The 22511-nt window shown below is 38.0% G+C and overlaps 1 protein-coding gene across 22 annotated transcripts in view; it reads right to left on the bottom strand.

The window, feature by feature from the left end:
• CEP192 (centrosomal protein 192) overlaps window positions 1–22511 on the bottom strand; it is a 132310-nt gene that overhangs the window by 72764 nt on the left and 37035 nt on the right. For 14 of the 22 annotated variants that reach the window (XM_055239315.2, XM_055239324.2, XM_063641217.1 and 11 more), the window contains 8 exons: window positions 20892–21231; window positions 20285–20428; window positions 13960–14024; window positions 12675–12884; window positions 9881–10007; window positions 8525–8655; window positions 882–1704; window positions 672–798 (listed from right to left, as the gene is read on the bottom strand). In XM_055239315.2, the coding sequence (XP_055095290.2) occupies window positions 672–798; window positions 882–1704; window positions 8525–8655; window positions 9881–10007; window positions 12675–12884; window positions 13960–14024; window positions 20285–20428; window positions 20892–21231 (1967 nt within the window). The remainder of the gene's footprint in view (window positions 1–671; window positions 799–881; window positions 1705–8524; window positions 8656–9880; window positions 10008–12674; window positions 12885–13959; window positions 14025–20284; window positions 20429–20891; window positions 21232–22511) is intronic. The other 8 variants (XM_063641262.1, XM_063641244.1, XM_063641255.1 and 5 more) reach the window with 3 other exon arrangements.

Here is a 22511-nt window from a genome sequence, read left to right as displayed (position 1 = left end):
ATAAGAAGTGACTGTGTGTATGTATATGAAAGTGTTTCAAACTGAGGCATCCATAAGGAGTCACAGAAAGAACTAAGCTCTCCACTGACATTTAGCACTAGCTGAACCACACCATGTTGCTTCAGATGAACATGAAAAACTTTAATGGCAGCTTGGTAAATAGTTAATAGGTATCTTTGAAATCCAATATTTTGAAACAAATCAAAACTACATTTAACATTTTTGATAATTTTGCTGGTTAGGCAAGTTTTTCCATCTATTAGACTCTTTCAATAAACATATTAAAGATCTTTTATAAAGCCACAAAAGACATTCATAAAATTAAAATTTTATGAACAGTTATTCATCCCAATATCATTTATATAGCAAATCAGTTAAGATACAAAGTACTCACCAGAAGTATCAAATGAACCATGACAGATCCATTATGCAGTCTGTAACATTACTAGTTTTCTTTTAAATTCAGAGAATGATTGTTATAAAGAGTAAAAAAAAAGCAGTATACAAAAATTTGCACAGAAAAATAGCTGGAAAGAAATTCACAGCTTACAAGAGTTACCTTTGAGAGATGAATGCATAGATGAGTAATTTTTCTTCTTTACAAATTTTTTTTCCAAGTTCCTGTACTGAACACATATTTTTATTTTTTTAAAAAGAAAGTACACACTTACCCTGATGAACTTGTTCCGGAAATTTCACTAGGAGAAGAATGACTTAGTGGTGATGTGGAAGGTCTGAAGCTCTCCTGCTCATCCTCTGAGCCATGTCCACCATGCTCAGGAGAGGTATTTTTCAAATCTATCAGAAAGGGGTATTTTCCAGTGAGAAGAGAAAATAAACTTTATAATTTTATGAATGTGACCAACAACTCAGACACTTACCACTATTTTTAGGTGAGACTATGCAATGGTTTTCAAAAGTCACATGCTTCTCACTGTTGCTTATTTCACTGACACACTCATTTTGCCTCTGATTTTCTCTATTATCTCGTATTTCTTCACACTCTTTTAACAGACAAAGGGATGTTATTCCGGGGTTCCTCACTGATGAATAACTATCAGATGGAGTGGAAATTGAGGTAGCTTTTTCATTGTTACCAACATCTTGTAATTTGTTGTCAATGGAACATGTCTTCACATCAGCTACTGCACTGCTATTCTCTCTATTTGTAACTGAATTTGAAGAGTTTACGGTTCTAAATGACTCTTGATTCTCACTCTCTCCATTTTCAACATAAACAATAGCTGCTGTGTTTTCTTCTGGTTCCCTCACACTTACACTAGTAGCACTTAAGTCCATTGGATGAATGTCTTGAGTAGTTTGTTCTTTGGGCAAAGATAGATCCCAAGTATCAGACATATTAGCCCTTGAAAAGTTTTCCAATGCACTTTCATATCTACTAACTTCTGTTTTTTTAAGGTATTTCTCCATATCAAATGCATTGGATCCATTACTTTTTTCTAAATCATTAGGTAAGAAATGACGCACATGAGAGTAGTCCTTTTGTTTCTCATCTTCCTGAAAAGTCTTGTCTCTGGTTTTATTTGAAAGTGCCTTGATCATAGCAGCAAGTTGGGAAGGATCAGTATTAACTGATGCCTCTGCAATGGCTGAAGCAATGGTGCTGATCCTAAGCACAGAATCACCACTATCTGGTAGCTTGTCTTTGTATCTTTGGGGTTTGTTGCTCATGAAGAAAGAGTCCTAGAAGTGAGAAAATTAAACATCAGATAAATTTACCCCAGTTCCATGAACATTCATTAGTCCCCCATTATCACTGGGAGATGCATTTCAAGACCTCCAAGTGGATACCTAAAACCTTAGATAGTACCAAATTCGACTGCCGTAAATCAGAGCATGTTTCTGTTCCTATCTTCCACTCACAAATGTAGTGCCTTTTCCATCTTAACTAAGCACTTATCACTCACTGTGGCTGGAACATCTGAAGTTTGGAGTGCAAAGCATGAATTTCTCTGTTCTTCTTTGTAATTACACATAAAGAAGATCATTCTTACCACAGACCTCAGAAACTTCAGCATTATTTTTTCTTTCCTTATTAAGTCAAGAACCTTCATCTTTTCACTTGAAGGAAGCACTTGATAGCTCCTCTTTGGCGTATCCAAATTGTAGGCAACACTACTCTTGCACTTTGGGGCCATTATGAAATAAGAGTGACTTTAACACAAGCACTGCAATATCACTAGAGTCAATCTGATCACCAAACACTACTAAGTGACTAACGGGCAACAAGTGAAGACAGGTGGAGAAGCTGGACAAAAGAAAGACTCACATCCTACCAGGATGGAGCAAGTTGGTGGGAAGATTTCATCACGCTACTAAGAATGACATATAATTTAAAACTTATGAACTATTTCTGGAATTTTCCACTGAATATTTTTGCACCTCAGTTGACCATGGGTAACTAAAACTGAAGAAGGCAAAACTGTGGAAAAGAGGGGGCTACTGTATTAGTTTGATCTTTATAAGCATGATGTAAGATCTAATGGCAACAAAAAAATTAAGGGCATACCAGTTAAATATCCTAATGAAAAAGACAGCTGCTATCAACTTTAATTATATAGTACCAGGTTATTTACAAAATTGATTATCATTTGTTTTTTAAAAATCATCAGGAATGAAAGACATGGTAAAATTGAATCAGATAATAATTTAAAACCAAAAACTTAAGATATTGAGATTGAAAAGCCACTGAGTCATTGTGATTCCAAGTATAATTATTGGTAATTTCATTCAACTGTTAGAATTATTTATAAGCAAGACATAAATAGGAACCATGAGTAAAAAACTGAAATGGGCCCAACGTTAAAAAACATAAACTATTTAAAGGCCGGGCGCAGTGGCTCACGCCTGTAATCCCCACACTTTGGGAGGCTGAGGTGGGCGGATCACCTGAGGTTGGGAGTTCGAGACCAGCCTGACTAACATGGAGAAACCTCATCTCTACTAAAAATACAAAATTAGCCAGGCGTGGTGGTGCGTGCCTGTAATCCCAGCTTCTCAGGGGGCTGAGGCAGGAGAATCACTTGAAGCCGGGAGGCAGAGGTTGCGGTGAGCCGAGATCGTGCCATTGCACTCCAGCCTGGGCAACAAGAGCAAAACTCTGTCTCAAAAAAAAAAAAAGAAAGAAACATAAACTATTTAACAACAACAACAAAAAATACATGTTAAGACTTCTGCTTCCAGTAACAGCAGACTAGGTAAAGCAAACCAACCTCTTGCTAAGAACAGTTAGAACTGAATAGCACATTCAAAAACTTATCTTTGAAAGCACTAGCAAGCTTAAAAAGCAGTATAAATTTATGGGGCCAAAATCTAAGAGAAGAAAGTAACCCAGAGAGGTAAGCCCAACACTGGGGATGCTGTTCCCTAAGCGTATCTGCTGCTTCAAGAAAAGGCTAAGCAAAGTTGTTCTTGTGGAAGTGCAGGTATAAAAACTGAGTCTGCCAATGAATGACTGGCATTGGGGGGTTAGGAGGGGTGTGAATGTGTATGTTTGAGGGAGAGAAAGATACCACAGTAAAACATCCATGCTTTGGGATGAGACCACAAAGGGATACAACCCAGCAGAGTAAAGGTAAACCAACATCCAACTGGTTCTCATAGGATGAGGCTCAGCTCCAATCAGCTCAATTCCAATAAATGAATGAAAGTGATCTGCAATTGCTAGTGTTCCTTGCTCCCTGTCAGAAGCAGACATAAATCCAGTCTGGAAGATATCATCTCCCTTAGCCTCAAATTATTTCAACGATTTTTCCTCTAAACTGTAGGGTAAAACAAAAGCTACCCAAGCACATCACAGTAAGATGGATAAAAACCAAAGAGAAAACTAACAAAAGACTGACAGCCAACTTTTAAAATGAAATGACATGAAAAAATACATTCAAAGTGCTAAAAGTTGCTCCTAACAATTCTATAGCAAGCAAAAATACACATCAAGAATAACAGGGAGATAAAGACATTTTAGAGAGACAACAAACAAAATTCATTATCAGCAGTCCCTTACAAAAAAAAAAAAGTAAGGATATTCTTTAAGAAGAAAACTAATCTCAGATGAAAGATCAGAAATATTGGTTATTTATAAATCATCAGCATGTCTTTTTGGGTTAAATATAGAAATAAAACACAAAACAAGAAAAGCTTTTTAAGTATGGAGTAAATTGAGTATTTTGTGATCCTTGGAATGCCAAGTAAGACATTTAAAAGAAAACAAAGAATTTTTACTAAACATCAGTAAGCCAAGAGACAGGTTATAATTATTTGGGTAATCATTAAAATAATATAAATATATATAATTACCAAATCAACAGAGGAGAAAATTGGAATCATATAAAACTTAAACGATCTCAAAGAATGCCAAAAGAAAAAGAACAAAGTCTAGGTGAAACAAATAAAAAGCAAATAAAGTGGGCAGATTCAAACCCCCATGCTGGAAATTCCATTAAGTGTAAGTAGAAAGACTGTGATATAGTTGGATGCCTCTCCAAATCTTATGTTGAGATGTAATCCCCAGTGTTGGAGGTGAGGCCAGGTGGGAGGTATTTGGGTCATAGCGGTGGACAACTCATGGCTTGGTGATATCTTGCAGCAGTAGTGAGCTCTCCTAAGACCTGGTTGTTTAAAGTGTGTGGCACCTTCCCCATCCCTGCTTTGGCCATGTGACATGCCTGCTCCCACTTCGCCTTCTGCCATGATTGCAAGCTTCCTGAGGCCTCCCCAGAAGCCAAGCAGATGCCCACACCACACTACCTATACAGCCTGCAGAACTATGGGCCTGTTAAAAAACCTCTTTTCTTTATAAATTACCCAGTCTCAGGTATTTCTTGATAGCAGTGCAAGAAACAGCCTAACACAGACTGTCAGACTGGTTGAAAAGCAAAATCCAACAGTATGTCCCTAGAACATCTGAAATATAAGGATACAGAAAGATTAAAAGTAAAATAATGGCAAAAAATATAACATGCTAACACTAACCAAAGAAAGCTGGTACTGACATTGTTAATCTCAGACTAGATTTAGGAAAAAAGCATTATTACACACTGAGGGGAGACATGCTCAATAAAGGATTTGATTTGTTAGCAAGAACAATTTTTATGAACCAAAAAATTTTATGAAGAATTTAATACAACAAATTTTATGCACAATTTGTATGTACCTAAAAATATAGCTTCAAATGTTTAAAGCAAATATTGATATACCTATAATGATTAACAAACCCACAATCATGGTGGGAGATTTTAAAACAGCACAATAATTTTAAGAACGCAGGCAGCTTGAGCATCCCGATTTAAATAAATCTCACCTAAGTGAAACAGACATTAAGTCACATAACAGACATTCCCTACAAGTGTACAGAAAATATTTTCAAAAATTGAACAAATGCTGAGTTATGTAACATATTTAAACAAATTTCAAAGGCCTAAAACTAAAAATTCTCTGACTATAGTACATTTGGCCTAAAATCAATTATTTCAAAAACCAGAAAATCTCCTACATGCATCCCATGCACTTACACCACTGAAAAAGCAGGAAGGCAGAAAAATAAGCACACTAAGCATCCATCTCAAAAAGTTAGACAAACAACACATTAAATCCATAGAAAGTAGAAGGAAAGAAATGAAGACCAGAAAATATGAAATAGAAAGACAAACAGAATTGAGAATAAATAAAATTGACAAATTAACAAAACTGAAAGTATCTGGTGAGATTAAGAAAAAGAGAGCCAAAACAGTCAATTATAGAAATAACAAAAGAGACATAGCTTAACAACGTAAGATATTAATCACAAGAGGATATTATGGTCAGCATGATAGTAAAATAAATTTTCAAGTGTAGAGGAAGATTACAATCTAAATCACAATTTACTAAAACTGACATAAAAAATTAAAACATTAGAATAGTACTACAACTATTAAAGAAATTGAATCTGCAAGTAAAGGCATTAGATAAAGAATATAACAGACTCAGGTGATTTCACCAATGTATTCTACCAAAATCTTTAAAAAAGCACCAATCTTACAAAAACTCTTCTTGAAAACAGAAAAAATGAGACCAGTAAAACCTTGATACCAAAACCAGACAAGAACATTGTAAGGGCATTCATCTCACTCACAAAAATGCAAAATTCTAAGCAAACCATTAGCACGCCAAATCCAATGATATATCAAAAGATAACACATTACAACCCTAGTGAGGTTTATTCCAAGTATAAAAGAATAGTTTAATATTCAAAAATCATTAGACAAAATTTATCACATCAACAAAACAGAGCAAGCTCATGTTCTTCTTAACAGATCTAGAGAAGCATTCAACAAGATTCAATCCTCTTACAAGGTGAAAACCAAATCCAAAACAGAACAAAAAACTAGTGAACAAAGATTAGAAGACCACTTTGTTAATCCAGTAATTTAAAACAAAACAAAACAAAAACCTTACAGCATGCATCAAATTGAAAGATGAAATACCGAAAAGAGCTCCCACTAAATGAGGGAAACCCAACATCATGACATCAACACTGTTCTGAGGTCCATCCAGTCAAGGAAGGCAATACAAAGAAACAAAGGTATAAAAATTAAAAATGAAGAAATAAAACTTTTATGCTCAGATGACAAAACTCTGTATGTAGGAAATCCAAAGAGTTGATAATTAGAGTTAATAAGTAAATTTGCTGGATATAAGGTGAGTATATTTAAAAAACAAATACAATTGTGTATTTGTTTAGCCAAAACAAACAGAAAATAAAGAAACATAATACTAAAATAATGTTTCATTTGATAGCACAACAGGGTCAAAATAATTTAATTGTACATTTACAAATAACTAAGAGTATATAATTGAATTGTTCATAACACAGAGGATAAATGCTTGAGGGGATGGATACCCCACTTCCCATGATGTGATTATTACACATTGCATGCCTGTACCAAAACATCTCATGTACCCCATAAATATATACATCTACTATGTACCCACAAAAATTAAAAGTTTCAACAACTTGGGAAGAAATCTAACAAGATGACGTGAAAAATCTGCACAAAACTCATAAAATACAAAGGGAAATTAAAACATATAAATGAAGTGATATGTTAGTTTCATGGATTAGAAGACTCAATATTATAAAGATGTCAATTTTACTGTGCTGTAAATTAAATTTAATCCCCAAAAAAGTCCAACAGGGTTGTTGGTGGTTAGTGGTTGGTGTGTAGAAGCTGACCATGTGACTGTAAAGCACACAAGGAAATGTAAAGGGCCAAGAATAGCCAAGATACTTTTAAAGAAAAATACGAGAGGATTTACTCTTCCAGATATCAAGACTTATTATAATAAGGTTACAATATTCAAGTGTCATCTTGACACAAGATAGATAAACAGACCAAAGAAGCACAAGAGAGACTCTAGAAATATACCCACAATGTCATGGTATTTGATTTATGACAAAGTTAGCACATTAGAGAAATAATGAAAGCATGGCCTAATCAACAAATAAAAATACCATTTAAAAAGTGAAAAGGCAAGCCACAGACTGGAAGAAGACACATGGAACACTCATAACTGACAAAAGGCTCCTATCCAATGTAAAGAACACCTACAAATCAAATAAAACGAACTGTCCATTGGAAAAATGAGCAACAGACTCGGACACGCACTTCACAAAATAAGCCTCCTAATGACCAGCAAACATGAGCAAGAATCAGCTTTATTAGTAATCAGGGAAATGCACATGAAGACAAGAAGGCCCCACTGTGCACCCACCAGAATAACGAGTAATGCCAGGTGCTGGCGAGGACATGTGGTGACAGGAAGCACACACTCTTAAACAAATCTACATGGTACAACCACTCTGGAAAACTGTCAAAACCACTGAAATGAAAGTATGCAAACCCCACGACATACACACACCTCACATGAACGTGTGCACACTTCCCAGGTACTAGGCTGTTCATGGAGCATTGTTTTATAATTGTCCAGCAGTGGAAATATCCCAAATGTTCACCAACAATACAAATGGATATAAAAGCAACAGAATATTCATATAACAGAATACCATACAGTAATAAAAATAAGTTTCTATTATACTCATCTAACAAATGTAAGGTGAGGTGAAAAAAGCCAAAGAAAAGGAATACATGCCACATGGTTTCTTTTAAGTGAAGTTTAGAATCAGATAAAATTAATACAGAGTTGAAGGTCAGGTAACTGGAGGCGGCAAAAAAACTTGTTTCTGGGCTGTTGGCAATGTTCTCTTTCTTGATCTGAGGTATACACAAGTGTATGACTTGTGATAATTCATTCACTGACTACAAATCTGTTTTATAAACTCATCTGTGTGTATATTATATCGTGACAAAAACTTAAAAAAAAATTTAAAGGACACTTGCAAGAAATTTGAAGTCAGGAAAAAAAACATGTTAAATGGCATATATTTTTCACAGGTGATCTCATCTTGATCCTACATAAGAACTACAACAAGATAATCTTAGATTTCCTTACGAAAGGCTTAAGCTACCTCTGTTTTGCCTTTATCAGCCGTTAACGTCACATCATTTTCATCCACTTGTGAAGTACTCTCCACTGCTTCAACCTGAAGTGTAATTGATCCTTCACTTAGCTGTGCCTGGGATTGTTCATTTAAATCTCCTGCAGGAAATATATAATATTCAACTTATAAGTATACACTATTTGACAAACACAGTCTGTGGAATAAGGACCAGGCAAAATGACTAATTTACCAAGGAAGATGTCTTTGTACCCCAAATGTCAGTTGCCTTCACTAAAACAGTTTAAACGTATAGATAGTCACTTGGACAGAGAACAACAACATAGTTAATTTGGCTCAATGCTGCAGAGTCCAAACTTTGAAGGAGGATTGTGGATTTTAATCTCTCCCTTGCAAATGCACACATAAACTCATTAAATATTTTTCAGCTTGAAACATTTCACAAACATACAATAAGTTGAATTTAAAACTGAGTACTTCTTGGTCGGGTGCGGTGGCTCATGCCTGTGATCCCAGCACTTTGGGAGTCTGAGGTGGGCTGATCACTTGAGGTCAGGAGTTTGAGACCAGCCTGGCCAACGTGGTGAAACCTTATCTCTACCAAAAATACAAAAAATTAGCTGGGTGTGGTGGCGCGAGCCTGTGATCCCAGCTACTTGGGAGGCTGAGGTGGGAGAATCGCTTGACCCAGAAGGTGGAGATTGCAGTGAGCCGAGATCATGCCACTGTGTGACAGAGGCTCTGTCTCAAAAAAAGAGAAGAAAAGAAAGAAATAAGTGAGTGCATCTTTAGAGAAATGGAAAATGAGCTCAATTTGTATACATGGAGCCTTTGTCCCAACTCCCCTGCTAGAATACAGGCTCTTTAAGGAATGGAGCATATCTTATACAACTTTATATGATATGTAGCACAAGACATTGTACTAACAAAAAGTAGCTGCTTGATAATTCTAAGTTGACCAAGAACATTTGATTAAAAATATTATAGATATTTATCATAAAAATTTCTCAAAGATTATCATAGTCTAAATCTCAAAACATCTCTTTAAAAGTCAACCTAAATAATAAATTATATCTACGATTAATTAACTCAATAATTCAATAGCCAACATTAACTAGCCCATCTGAAATTATTTCATTTACTGTGGTTTTTACAAATTTAGATAGATTTTGGCTGACTTGTTTGCACTTTAGATTGAAAAGGATATATGGGGTTACATATGAATCAAATCTATAACCAACACTGAGAAACTATAAAGTGTTACATACATTTTCACTCATAAAGAACATGGTCACACATTTAACCCCTAAGTTACACATTTAAGAAAAAAAAGATTCCTAAAAGCCCCTTCATTGAATCCGTTACCTGAATATAGATCATGGTTAAGATGAGCCATTTCTTTTTCCAAATTACCTCTCGATACATCAGATTTTCTTATTAAGGCAATAGGTTCTCTCTTCTCTGGTGATCTAATAAAATAGCCAAATGATGGCTACAAAATAATTAAATGTAAATTATTTCTTTGATTTTCAACTGCTTTGAGAAATTCTAGATTATTTTATCTAATAGTGGTAAAATGGCTAAATGACATCAAAAAACTGTTCTTCCCACTTAACCTCAAATTACTACAGATGACCTTCAAAGGTCCAGGTAGAACCTTTCATTTCCTTAATACTAGCTACCTTTTAATCATTAGAACTCATATTGTCAAATAAATTGCCCTTACTAAGAAATTCAAATTAAAACAACAGAAATGAGGCCAAGCGCAGTGGCTCACACCTGTAATCCTAGCACTTTGGGAGGCCACGGCCTGGCCAACTTGGCAAAACTTTGCCTCTATTAAAACTATAAAAATTGGCCAGGGATGGTGGTGCACACCGGTATCCCAGCTACTCAGGAGGCTGAGGCACCAGAGGTTGTGGTGAGCTGAGATCATGCCACTGCAGTCTAGCCTGGGCAACAGAGCAGACTCTGTCTCAAAAAAACAACACAGAAATTATACTTTATTCCTTCAATAATTATTATTGAACACCCATTATGTGTTAGGCACTGTTTAATCATCAGTGACATATTAATGAGAAAAACGATAAAAACTCCTGCTTCCTGGAAATTACAATATAAAGGTACTTTATTTTATAGAATAAACACATCCTTGAAAAATGTGTATTAAGATTAGGGATGCTCCTACCAACTTGCATGAAAGTTTCTGGAAGGTTTCCATTCAAGGAGCTTGCTAAAGGGTAGGCAGTTTCCACTTGTCTTTCTTATACAGCAGTCACATGACAGAACTAAAAGTGAACTCATTAAATACACTCAATTTTTTATTGGTCTTCACTTTCCCAAGTGATTAATTTATTAATTGTGATTAATATCTTAATTTCTTCCCTTGATTCAGTAACTTGAATGCAAATAAAACTTCATCACTTATACCAAAACAAAAATTCCAAATATTAGATCCATTCTTTTCATGATCCAGTGTTTTGTCTACCTTATCTTTCCCTACTATAATTCCATTAATAAGGAATTCAGTTACTCTTCAACTTCTGTCATAATCTCAAAGGCACAATCAATTCAAGCAGAAAAATCTACCTTTCTAAAGTATTTATTTTCATTTTTCAATCCACTGCACTGAGCATGACCACAGTTCAATTTCAAACTTCTATGAATCATCTGTGACCTCTAACACTACATCTGTTATTTCAAAATCATACTCTTAATGAAATCCAGTTTTGATAAACAATCCCTCCAATAACCCTAATTCCCTGTCGAATTTATCAACAAATTCTTTGACTCTATAGAATAAATCTTGAATTCTTGCCCTTTTCTCTGCTTCTACTAGGTCATCCTTGTCCCCAGCCTTCATCACGTCTCTCCCATTTCCTAAGTGTTTGCCTGCTTCTTTCCCTCTTCTGTCTTTTGCTGACTTTCACTACCTGGGCACCTGACATATGGCAGCAGCCTGCTGCACCTGGAGATGGGCCGGCACCACAACAAAGTTGCCCTGTGCCTCTAAGCACTTTCTTCTAGTTCATCTGAGATAAACCCCCCCCCCCACCAGAAGCCCTTATGATCTGCCCTTGGAATCATCTGCCATTCTCCCTTCACACCCGCCTACCCTGCTCCTCAGAGCAGCTCTGCCTGCCTGCTTTCCATTCCTCCAATATGCCACCCTGGTTCCTACCTCCAGGGCTGCACACAGACAAAGGCCAGGTCACTAATGTAGGGAGAAGTCTTATTTCTTCTTACAAAAAAAAAACACTTTTTTTTTTTTTTTTTTTTTTGAGATGGAGTCTCGCTCTGTTGACCAGGCTGGTGTGCAATGGCGTGATCTCGGCTCACTGCAACTCTCCACCTCCTGGGTTCAAGCAATTCTCCTACCTCAGCCTCCCAAGTAGCTAGGATTACAGCCACGCACCACCACATCTGGCTAATTTTTTATAGTTTTGGTAGAGACAGGGTTTCACCATGTTGGCCGGTTGGTCTCGAACTCCTGACCCCAAGTGATCCGCCCACCTCAGCCTCCCAAAGTGCTGGGATTACAGGTGTGAGCCACTGCGCCCAGCCTGCTGCCTCCTTTTCATCACTGAGATGCCAACTCAATGTCTTCCCCCAAATGTCAGCCTGACCAGCACAGCTAAAGTAGCTCCTTCTCCTCACTCATGCTTTACAGCACTTATCACTATCTGAATAACTTGTGTCTTTTTAATTGTACATGCATTACATTTAATTAAATCAAAACACTTCTATATTTCAAAACATCTCTTTAGACAATAGTTTTTAAAAATCAATTTTAGAATTCTTCACACCAACCAACAATAACAACAGCAATTAACAACTATTAAATACTTACTACATGTTGGCTTAGTGCTAAATGCTTTACGTGAACCATCACATTTAAATCTTACAAAGCCCTATAAAACTGTGCTGTTAAGAAATGGGAAATTAAGGCACAGAGGAGTTAAATTGCTCAATGTCCTAGAATTAGCTAAAAGACAGAGCTAGAACTGCGGTAAAGGTCTGACTGATGATGAAACCTACGTTTTTTACCACTCTTCTGTCCCACCCTATTCTATCTCCATTTTAAAGTCACTGTGCCATCATAATACTCAAAATCTAAAATCTGGTGACTGTGAGCACTTCCAACAGATTCCATACTTACTCTTTTCACATTGTTACCACCACCAAGGCAACCAAGAGCTTCAGATCTTTGAGCAAAGAACTCTCCTAAAGATAGACGTAAATAACTGGCATCATCTTTATCCAAATCTGATGTGCTACGTGATTTCCTCAACAGACTGTAATTAATTGTAGCTCCCCAGGACGTATCGCCCAGTGCAACCGAAGTATTATGAGCATCTATGTTTTCTTCCTAGGGAGAAAGTTATTGTTTCGTTTCTTTCCCCCAGCAAGTCACTTTTCTGTTGTTCTAATATACAAAAACTAAAAAAGTCTTACCAAGAAAATTTAAAAAGTAATTTTGAAAAAACTAGACAAAAAAAAAATTGGGACAAACTGAAGTATCATCAGCTACCACAGCTAATGAAGTCCGGAAAAGGAAAATGAGTATTTTTGAACACTTGAGTTATAATACACACGATCATGAGTTGCTCATGACAGTGCTTTCCTGTAATCCCAGCTACCTGGGAGGCCAAGACGGGAGACTCGTGTGAGCCCAGGAGTTCAAGACCAGCCTGAGCAACATGGCGAGACCCCATCTGAAAAATAATAAGAATGTTATCTTCATCTATTGCTTCATCAAACACTATCATAAATTTTGAATCTTCAAAATAAGATTGAAATAAGATTGTCATAAATAAGAATCTTCATAAAAAAACAAATAGGATTACTTCACTTTAAAACATATTTTTAAAACTATAGAAATACAGCCTGGTACACTGGCTCACACCTGTAATCCCAGCACTTTGGGAGGCCAAGATGGAAGGATTGCTTGAACCCAGGAGTTTGAGACCAGTCTAGGCAACGTAACAAGCCTCCATCACTACAAAAAATAAAAAATAAAAAAATAGCTATGCATGGTAGTACATGCCTGAATCCCAGCTACACAGGAGGCTGAGGCAGGAGGATCACCTGAGCCCAAAACCTTGAGGCTGCAGTGAACTATGATCACCACTGCACTCCAGCCTGGGTGACACAGCAAGCCCCTGTCTCAAAAAATAAAAATAAACTATGGAAATATCCATTAATGCCATTAAAGCAATTCTAAGTGAATTAAAGATATATTTCAGTATGTCAATGATCTTCAATTAATAATTTAGAGTATTTTATTTAGAGTATGAGGGAAAATGCAGAAGTTGTCTAGCCATAAGAAAAATATGAAATAATTCTATACTAACTGTATATTCAGAAAGAAATGAACATTTTGCCTACACTTACATTAATACAGGAAAATTTTTAAATTTTGGATAAAACAAATAATTACAAACCTGTATAAATTGATGCTCTTTATTAAATTCTTCTTCATCTTGTGCAATCAAATCAAATGCTTCAGCTTAAAAAAGAATATGTTTATATAAACACATTACATTAATGCCTAAACAAGCACTAGCACACACATACAAGTTAGGAAAATGAAATACCAAGGAAATAAAGTTGTAACAAGTATGTAAAAGCTTGCACTCATGATTGATGCATCTGTATTAAATGCTTAAGTCTGTGGTTGTCAAACTTTTGCTAAAGAACACCTTGCTGTAGTTGATTTTGTCACTAACTTACCCCAATTTACTCAGGGGCTTTACAATGAAAGCTTTTTCTTTCTAAAATTAATGTTTGCTTTGGAGAGTTTGGCACTCTTGCATTGAGGCACTCATTCATGAATGCTGGTGGAATTTCATCGGGAGTCATCAGACTAATAAGCCCTCTATAAGCTTGTCATGAAGATAGCTGCAAGGGTGCCCCAGGACCGCTTGCCCCCCATCCCAGGGAACCCCGGTCTGGATAAAGACTGGGAGTCCCCTAATGTCTGCCCTCAAGGCTCCTGCCGCACACCTCAGCTCCCCCTGGGAAAGGAACGCCAGCCTAAGCACACTCAACCCCAGGCCAAAGGCCATCACTAAAATGCCTCAGAGGGATGGGGCAAATGGGCAAAGAGGGCCAGGGCCAGAAATACAACTGGGAGTGGTGGATTCATGGCAAACTAGGAGGCCCAAGACCCTGGCTGAGGCATCAGAATTGCCAAGAACTTTAAATGTGTTGGTGAAATGTATACTAGCCAGATGCCAGACTGCCTGGCTGCAGCACTCTGGGCCTCTGCCTGGCACTGCAGGGTTGGAGCAGAAAGGAGAAAAGTGAATGGTGACCCAGAGGGCACAGTCTACTCATGGCCCAAACATGACGGAGGCTCCCCACTATCATGTGTCCATGAGGGACCAATCAGATCCACACTGCTCCTTTGGGACCCTAGACTGTGTTCCACATTCACAACCTAAGACAAAAGAAAAGCAGGCACAGGATATTTCTATTCAGGAAAAGCAGAGCACCAAAGACCACTGAGGCTTCCTACCTGTCAGAACACTGCTAGTTCTTTACCTTGTTAAGTGACCAAGGTCTGGCTCTGTTGCACAGGCTGGGGTGCAGTGGCACAATCTTGGCTCACTGCAACCTCTACCTCCTGGGCTCAAGCGATTCTCCCGCCTCAGCTTCCCCAATAGCTGGGCCTACAAGCGTGTGCCACCACCCTCAGCTAATTTTTGTACTTTTTGGTAGAGATAGGGTTTTGCCATGTTGCCCATCCTGGTCTCAAACTCCTGGGCTCAAGCAATTCACCCACCTTGGCTTCCCAAAGGGCTAGGATTACAGGCATAAGCCAAAATGCCCAGCCTAAGAAAAAACACATTCTTAACCTACAGCATAGAACCTAGGAATGAGCATCAGGAGAACCATAAAGCCCTTAAAATTATATGCAAAATGATACATTTCATATATTTCTATGAAGATTCATTGTGGAATCTATGACTCAAGCTAAGTTAAAAACCACTGCCCTAAAAGACGAAAGGACCAACCAACCAAATCTGACAGCCAAGAGAAGGGAAGTAGGAAACTCAGCCCAAAAGAGGGTAATATGGTTTGGCTGTGTCTCCACCCAAATCTCAACTTGAATTGTATCGCCCAGAATTCTCAAATGTTGTGGGAGGGACCCAGAGGGAGGTAATTGAAACATGGAGGCCCGTCTTTCCCATGGCATTCTCATGATAGTGAATAAGTCTCACAAGATCTGATGGGTTTATCAGGGGTTTCCACTTTTGCTTCTTCCTCATTTTTTCTCTTGCTGCCGCCATGTAAGGAGTGCCTTTTGCCTCTCACCATGATTCTGAGGCTTCCCTAGCCACGTGGAACTATAAGTCCAAGTAAACCTCTTTTTGTTCCCAGTTTCGGGTATGTCTTTATCTGCAGCATAAAAACGAACTAATACAGAAGGTAACCCAAAAGAAAATTTACTTTGAGGACTTAATATCACCTGGTTTTTAAATAATTGACCAAACAGCTCAAAATAGGATTTACTATAATCCTAAGTGTGTTTTCTCTGAACTATAAGGGATTCTTCAAAGAAACATCTAATATTAACACTGTTATCTTGTCTACTCATCAGAAATGAATCACAGCCAATAAGAAAGCAGAACTTCACTTTTTATGAGAATCTATGCCAATTCTTTGGCATACCTAAAACAACAATCCTCTTGTACTGAATGCTTCCGAGGCTAAACATGGAAGCAGCCCATTTGTGTTTCCCCCACTGTCAAACTCTCAGGTCATAAGCAGCAGCAATGCAGCACCTTGAATAGATGGAGCTGAGCTATCGGCAAGGAGGAAGGCAGGCATGGGGAAGAAGAGGAGGCAGTCTCTCTCTTTTTTTTTTTTTTTTTGAGACAGTTTTGCTCTGTCGTCTAGTCTGGAGCACAGTGGCACAATCTCAGCTCACTGCAAACGCCACCTTCTGGGTTCACGCCATTCTCCTGCCTCAGCCCCCTCCTGAGTAGCTGGGACTACTGGGGCCCACCACCACGCCCGGCTAATTTTTTGTTTTTTTTTTTTTTTTTTTAGTAGAGACAGGGTTTCACCATGTTAGCCAGGATGGTCTCGTCTCCTGACCTGGCGATCCGCCCACCTTGGCCTCCCAAAGTGCTGGGATTACAGGCGTGAGCCACCGAACCCAGCCGAGGCAGGCGCTCTTAAGGAACTGTTCTGAATAAAGTTTATAAGTAGGCAAATTTTCACTTAAAATGACTTGGACGTTACAAGATTACACCCTTTTTTCCAACCTTCCTCTTCTGAATATCTCCTATTACATTTTTAAAGTTCCTTTCTCCTTTTCAGTAAAAAGGCTCCCATTTCATTAATGCTACCTTCACCCCTAGTTCCCTGGATCTAGTCCATCCTTCCCAGCACCCATCAGGTTTTCTGTCCACCAACCTTTTTAATAGTTTTCCATCTCCCCGTTTCCCTTTCCTCCCCACCCATAATAGTCATCCTTTCCAACCAGACTAGTATTCATTCCCTAAGCACAAGGATGGTTTCATTCAATCTTTCCATTATCATTTTTTATTTTATTTTTTAATAGTAACACATCTAATAATTCAAATTTAAAAGGTGCATTTATGACACCACAATAAAGAGCTTTTCAAAGTTAACCAAAGACTTACAAGGGTATATACTGAAAACTATCTCCCCATCCCTGATCCTAGTTTCCCACACCCCCAGAAGCAACCAATAGCTAAAATATTTCTGAAATGTCTATCTGAATGTTTGATTTTTGAGTTCAAGTAGCTAGACATTCCTGTAGTCAGTATCTTGTTTTATCTTTCCGTTGTATGTCTTTACAAATATCTGTATGTACATCCTCCCCTCTCCTACCTTTCTACACAAATATTAGAACACTTTATGTGCTTTGAGGTGGATTTTACCTTTAATTTATTCCGGTGATCATTCCATTTGAGTAACTAAAGAGCTCCTTTACCATTCTGTATAGCCACAGGGTACTTCCTTGTATGGATACACCTTAATTTATACCCTATTTTGTCCATCTGCATTGCTTCTAACGTTGTTATTACAGACAATGCTGCAAGTAATGAGCTTGCACATACACCATGTACCATTTGTGCAAGTGTATCCGAAGAATAAATTCCCAGAAGCAGAACTGCTCGGTTACAGGATACTACATGCGTAACTTTGCTAGATGCTGCAATGTCATTATATGTGGAGGCTGTGCCAAGAATGGACTAGCATACCTGTGTCCCTCACATCTTTGCTAAGACAGTTTTATTGCCAAACTTTTGGATCACTACCAAGGAAATAACTGAAAAATACTATGACTGGGTGGATTTACACTGCATTTCTTTCCATGAGTAAAAATGAACATTTTTTGTTGTACACTTAAGGATCATTTTTATTTCTTTTTCTATAAATTGCTTCCAATTTTGGGGTAGTTGGTCTTCTTATTATTATTAGAACTGTTTATATATTAGGGGAATGGGCTTTAAACCTGTAATATGAATTGCAAATCTTTTATTCTCAGTTTGCTAATTTTTAAAAACTTTTTACGATAGAGAGGTGAAGTGTACAGCTCAAGGAATTTTCACAATCTGAACACATCTGCGTAGCCAACGGCACAGATTAAGAAGCATAATACTGCCAGTACCCAAACCACCTGAGCCTGCTTCCCATGCTACCTGCCCATCCACATGTAGCCACTACCCTGTGGCTGGCTCTGCAGGAGTGCACTGCCGAGCTGTATACAAATAGAACTACAGAGTGTGTGTTCTTAGTCAGCTTTATGTCATTCCACATGTTCCTGAGATTCATCCATGTTGTTGCATGTAGCTTCACATCACTCATTCTCATTGCAACCTAATATTCCAGGGTATGAATAAACATAATCCATTCTATGGCTGAGGGAGAGGAGGGTGGTTCTGCAGTGACTTGGAAACTTCCACTGCTGATGGGAATTTGAGAATTTGGGGCTGATAAAATTAGTGCTGCTATAAACATTTTAGTATGTCTTTTGGTGAATACACACACCCTATTCTGCTGCATATGTACTCAGGTGTAGAATTATTAGGTCATTAAGTATGAAGTTCACAAAGTTCACCCTTACAAGACACTGTCAAACAGGTTTCCAAAACGGCTGTACCAATTTACACTCCCACCAGCAACACATGAGAATTCCATGATCTTTTAAGTGATAAATATCCACCATTCAGTCTGCATCATCATTTTTAGATCAAGATATCATTGAACAAGTCCTAACCGCAACTCAGCTTCACACTTCTGACCCCTATTTCCACTAATGACTACTTCTGCCTCAAACCACAATCACCCAAAATCTACACTTTCTTCTGACTCCCCGCCTCAGGTAATGGTATCACCATCGACCCAAGTAACTCAGACCACAGACCCTCCTCCCTTCCTGCCTCTCTACTATCCCCTGAAATCCAGCCATCAAATCCTAACCATTTTACTTCTACGTCTTTCACTAGCTACTCTCTTCATTTTCACTGGGACACCTAGATTTCTACAACATCCTAAGAACTATCCCAAACAACCCTGACTACCAGGAGAAGACTCACCAAGCAAGTTCCACAAGCAATGAGTCCTGACGCTTTCCAGACAAGCCTCAATCTTGGGCATGGTGGTCAAAACTCAATCCACTCCCTGGCCCTACTGACCTCTCCAGCTTCACCTCCTAGCTTCTGGCCACTCTCCCTTTATCCTGCCATAAAGGCTGGCCACACTGGACCATGCACCTTCTCAAACATGCCCACACTTCACCATCTCATTCCTTTCCAACTGAGCTTTCTCTCCATTTGAAATTTCTCATGCCCCCAAACGATTACCTGTGAAAACTCTACCTCAAAAGTGGCTTCCTATGTGAAATTCTTTTGCTACCTACTCATGCAACGTTTGTTTCTTCTCTAAATAACAGTGCTTTTGGTTTGAGTTTCTCATGATGCCGATGACTGTGTACTGCATTCTTGTCTCATCATTCTGGGCTGATAAACAGTTTCTTAAGGACTGGCATACTATCTCATTTATTGCTGTAATTCCACATCACGAGACTTTCTTAAAGAAGCTTAGTACAAGCAGTAGGTGGGATAATTTCTTCCTCTGGCGCAAGCCTATTAACAATAAGGCCAGGCTTGACAGGCCCCTGAGCAGCATGGCTCCTTCCAGTTACAGAAGAGCTCAGCCCTGAGGGTTGCAGCATAGCATCTTCACAGCCTCCGGCTCAAAATCCCGTGACCTGGCGTTGTGTAGACCTAAACCAGTTTCTATACTCACTGTCACGGATGATGCTAATCAACAACCTAACTGCTTTTCACGCTTTTATCCCTTGAGATTTCATTATCTTTTTGGTTACTTTTCTTCCATCATTTCTACCACACTTTCTACCTTTCATAGACTGGTTTTTGTAACTGCTGATTTATCAGGACATTTCCTTTGCTCAGGTCAGAAATTTTAAAGGGACAAGCAAAACCTAAAGTCCCTTCCAGCCCTGGAATACTATGGGGTCTACACGGTACTATATGAATGCTATTCTCACTCATTGGCTTTGCTTAAGGAAATGGCTTGGCTCATTCTACAATGATTAAGACTGGCTAACTAAAACCTTGGGTCCTATAAACACAAGTGAAGTGCTTCCAGAATACAGTGATAGTCCAGAAGGGATCTGATATGGCTGACCAACATATACACAGTAATCTCAGAAAGATCAGAAACAGTGAAAATGTCACCATAAATGTTTATCCATATACTTACAACCAGATCTGAAGTCTTCATTCATCTCATCACTTAGAGACATATTTAAATTTTGTTTGCTATTAAAAGATGTGTAATAGGCAAGGTCTGTGACCCACCTACCCTCTTCATTTTGATAGACCACACTCTGTGGGAGATCTGTTTCTATAAAATAAAATTCCCAAAATATCAAATGACACATGTAACAACTAAAATGACAAAACATTCTCAATTTTTTTTAAATTTAGATGACTACCTTAGTTATCAACAGTACTGAAGTTTGCCAAAGCTAGTTTGAAAAAGGAAATCCCATTTCCCCAAAAGAAAAGTATCTCTTTGATGGAAAGCAAGCCAGCCTTACTCACAAAAAAAGTCTATAATGGAGAATGAGGAATAAAGAAAGAACGCTAAGACTTAGCTAGAAAGGTACATTTTCACTAGATCTCTGGGAAAAGATACCATTTCTGAGCAATCCTCCCTGTACGAGTAGATTTAAAATTTTGTTTAAACTATAAAACACTAAAATATTTCAACAGGAAAGACGGGCACGTTTCACATGAAAATATGTCCTATTCAAAATGTACAAACATCTATTTCTTTCACTCTATTTTTTTAAAAGTCCACTTACTGTCTTTATTCTTTTCGATGGACTCGTGACATTCACATGTTCGCCTTTCACAAGCTGGTGACCAAAGGGCATCAGTGAAATTAATTTCACTGTCACTAATAGGCTTCAAAGAGGCTACATCCACATTTTCTTGAATGGACACTGTAGGAGTCTCAGTGTCTAAACATCCATCCATGTGCAAAACTGTCTTATTTTGATGAGGACACTCTGCCACCTGTTTTACAGGGTCAGTCAGGTCAAAACCACCTCTATTGGCATTTGCATCATGAAAATTATCAGAGTTAAGTTTCACGTCAATAGCCCTGAGGGTCTTCACCAGAACATCTTTACTTGCACATTCCTTTAAAAAAAAAAATCAGATTTTTTAACAGAGCAACAGTAAGTCTTGTTTTTTATAACTTATTTTAAAATTTATGGGAAAAATTATATAGTTGATATAAAATGTTTATTATATGAAAGAAGAGAACACACAGTATTCACTGGATTCTAGACTATATGTGAATATATGAACCAATGATGAGCAACTTACCAAAACCAAACTTTGTGATGTGGTCATGGGAAACACATCAAGAGATTTACATACCAAAAGTGGGCTCTATGTGTGCATTACATTACAGGATGATAGAAATGCTGTCAGCCCAACTTTTATCATTACCAATAAAAGTCTCTACAAACATGGTAAGCCTATTAGTGTGACTAGCCTCATAAAATTAATATGGATAAACAGCCCTTGATATTAATATCAGATATTAATATCTTTTAATAGGAGTAAAGCAGTTTATACTACAAATGGCCCTGGCCAGTCCAGTAAAATTTGTATCAGACAGAGCAAATTAATCCAGTGCTTTCAAACTATGCTCTCCAAAACATTTTTCCAAGGGGCACTTCTTATGCTTTCCTAAAATAACAACTGCTGAAAAAGGGCTCAAGTGTCTTCAATACTGTTCGTGGACATTTGGCTGCCACCATGGTATCGCATGCCAATGAAACTTATTAACAGCAGTCCTTTCTGCTATAATAAGACAAGCAATAAGAACAACGTGGTAAGGCACAGTTTCTGAAAGTTACAACACTAAAAGAAGGTCGTTCTAAATAAGTGATGACTTTCGAATAAGAAAGACATAGGTTCAAATCCTAGTGCCACCATTTATTAACTGGGTGCTTTGCCAACATTACTATATAAAAATAAATATCAAGGCCAGGCGCAGTAGCTCACACCTGTAATCCCAGCACTTTGGGAGGCCGAGGCGGGCAGATCACCTGAGGTCAGGGGTTCGAAACCAGCCTCGCCAACATGGTGAAACCCCATCTCTACTAAAAATACAAAAATTAGCTGGGCATGGTGGCAGATGCCTGTAATCCCAGCTACTCGGGAGGCTGAGGCAAGAGAATTGCTTGAACCCGGGAGGCGGAGGTTGCAGTGAGCCAAGATCCCGCCATTGCACTCCAGCCTGGGGGACAAGAGTGAGACTTCGTCTCAAAAAATAAATAAATAAAATAAATAAACAAAACATCAAAATAAATTCCAGATGACTTAAAGATTTAGACATAAGAGTACTAGGAAAAAATACTGATGGATTGTCTTATATTCTTCAGTGGATAACATCTTCTAAGTGTAAC

The sequence above is a fragment of the Symphalangus syndactylus genome, chromosome 1 (genome assembly GCF_028878055.3).
Source record: "Symphalangus syndactylus isolate Jambi chromosome 1, NHGRI_mSymSyn1-v2.1_pri, whole genome shotgun sequence".
Lineage (NCBI taxonomy): Eukaryota > Metazoa > Chordata > Mammalia > Primates > Hylobatidae > Symphalangus > Symphalangus syndactylus.
The sequence above is the reverse complement of the archived record's forward strand: the minus strand, read 5'-3'. Positions and strand labels throughout refer to the sequence as shown.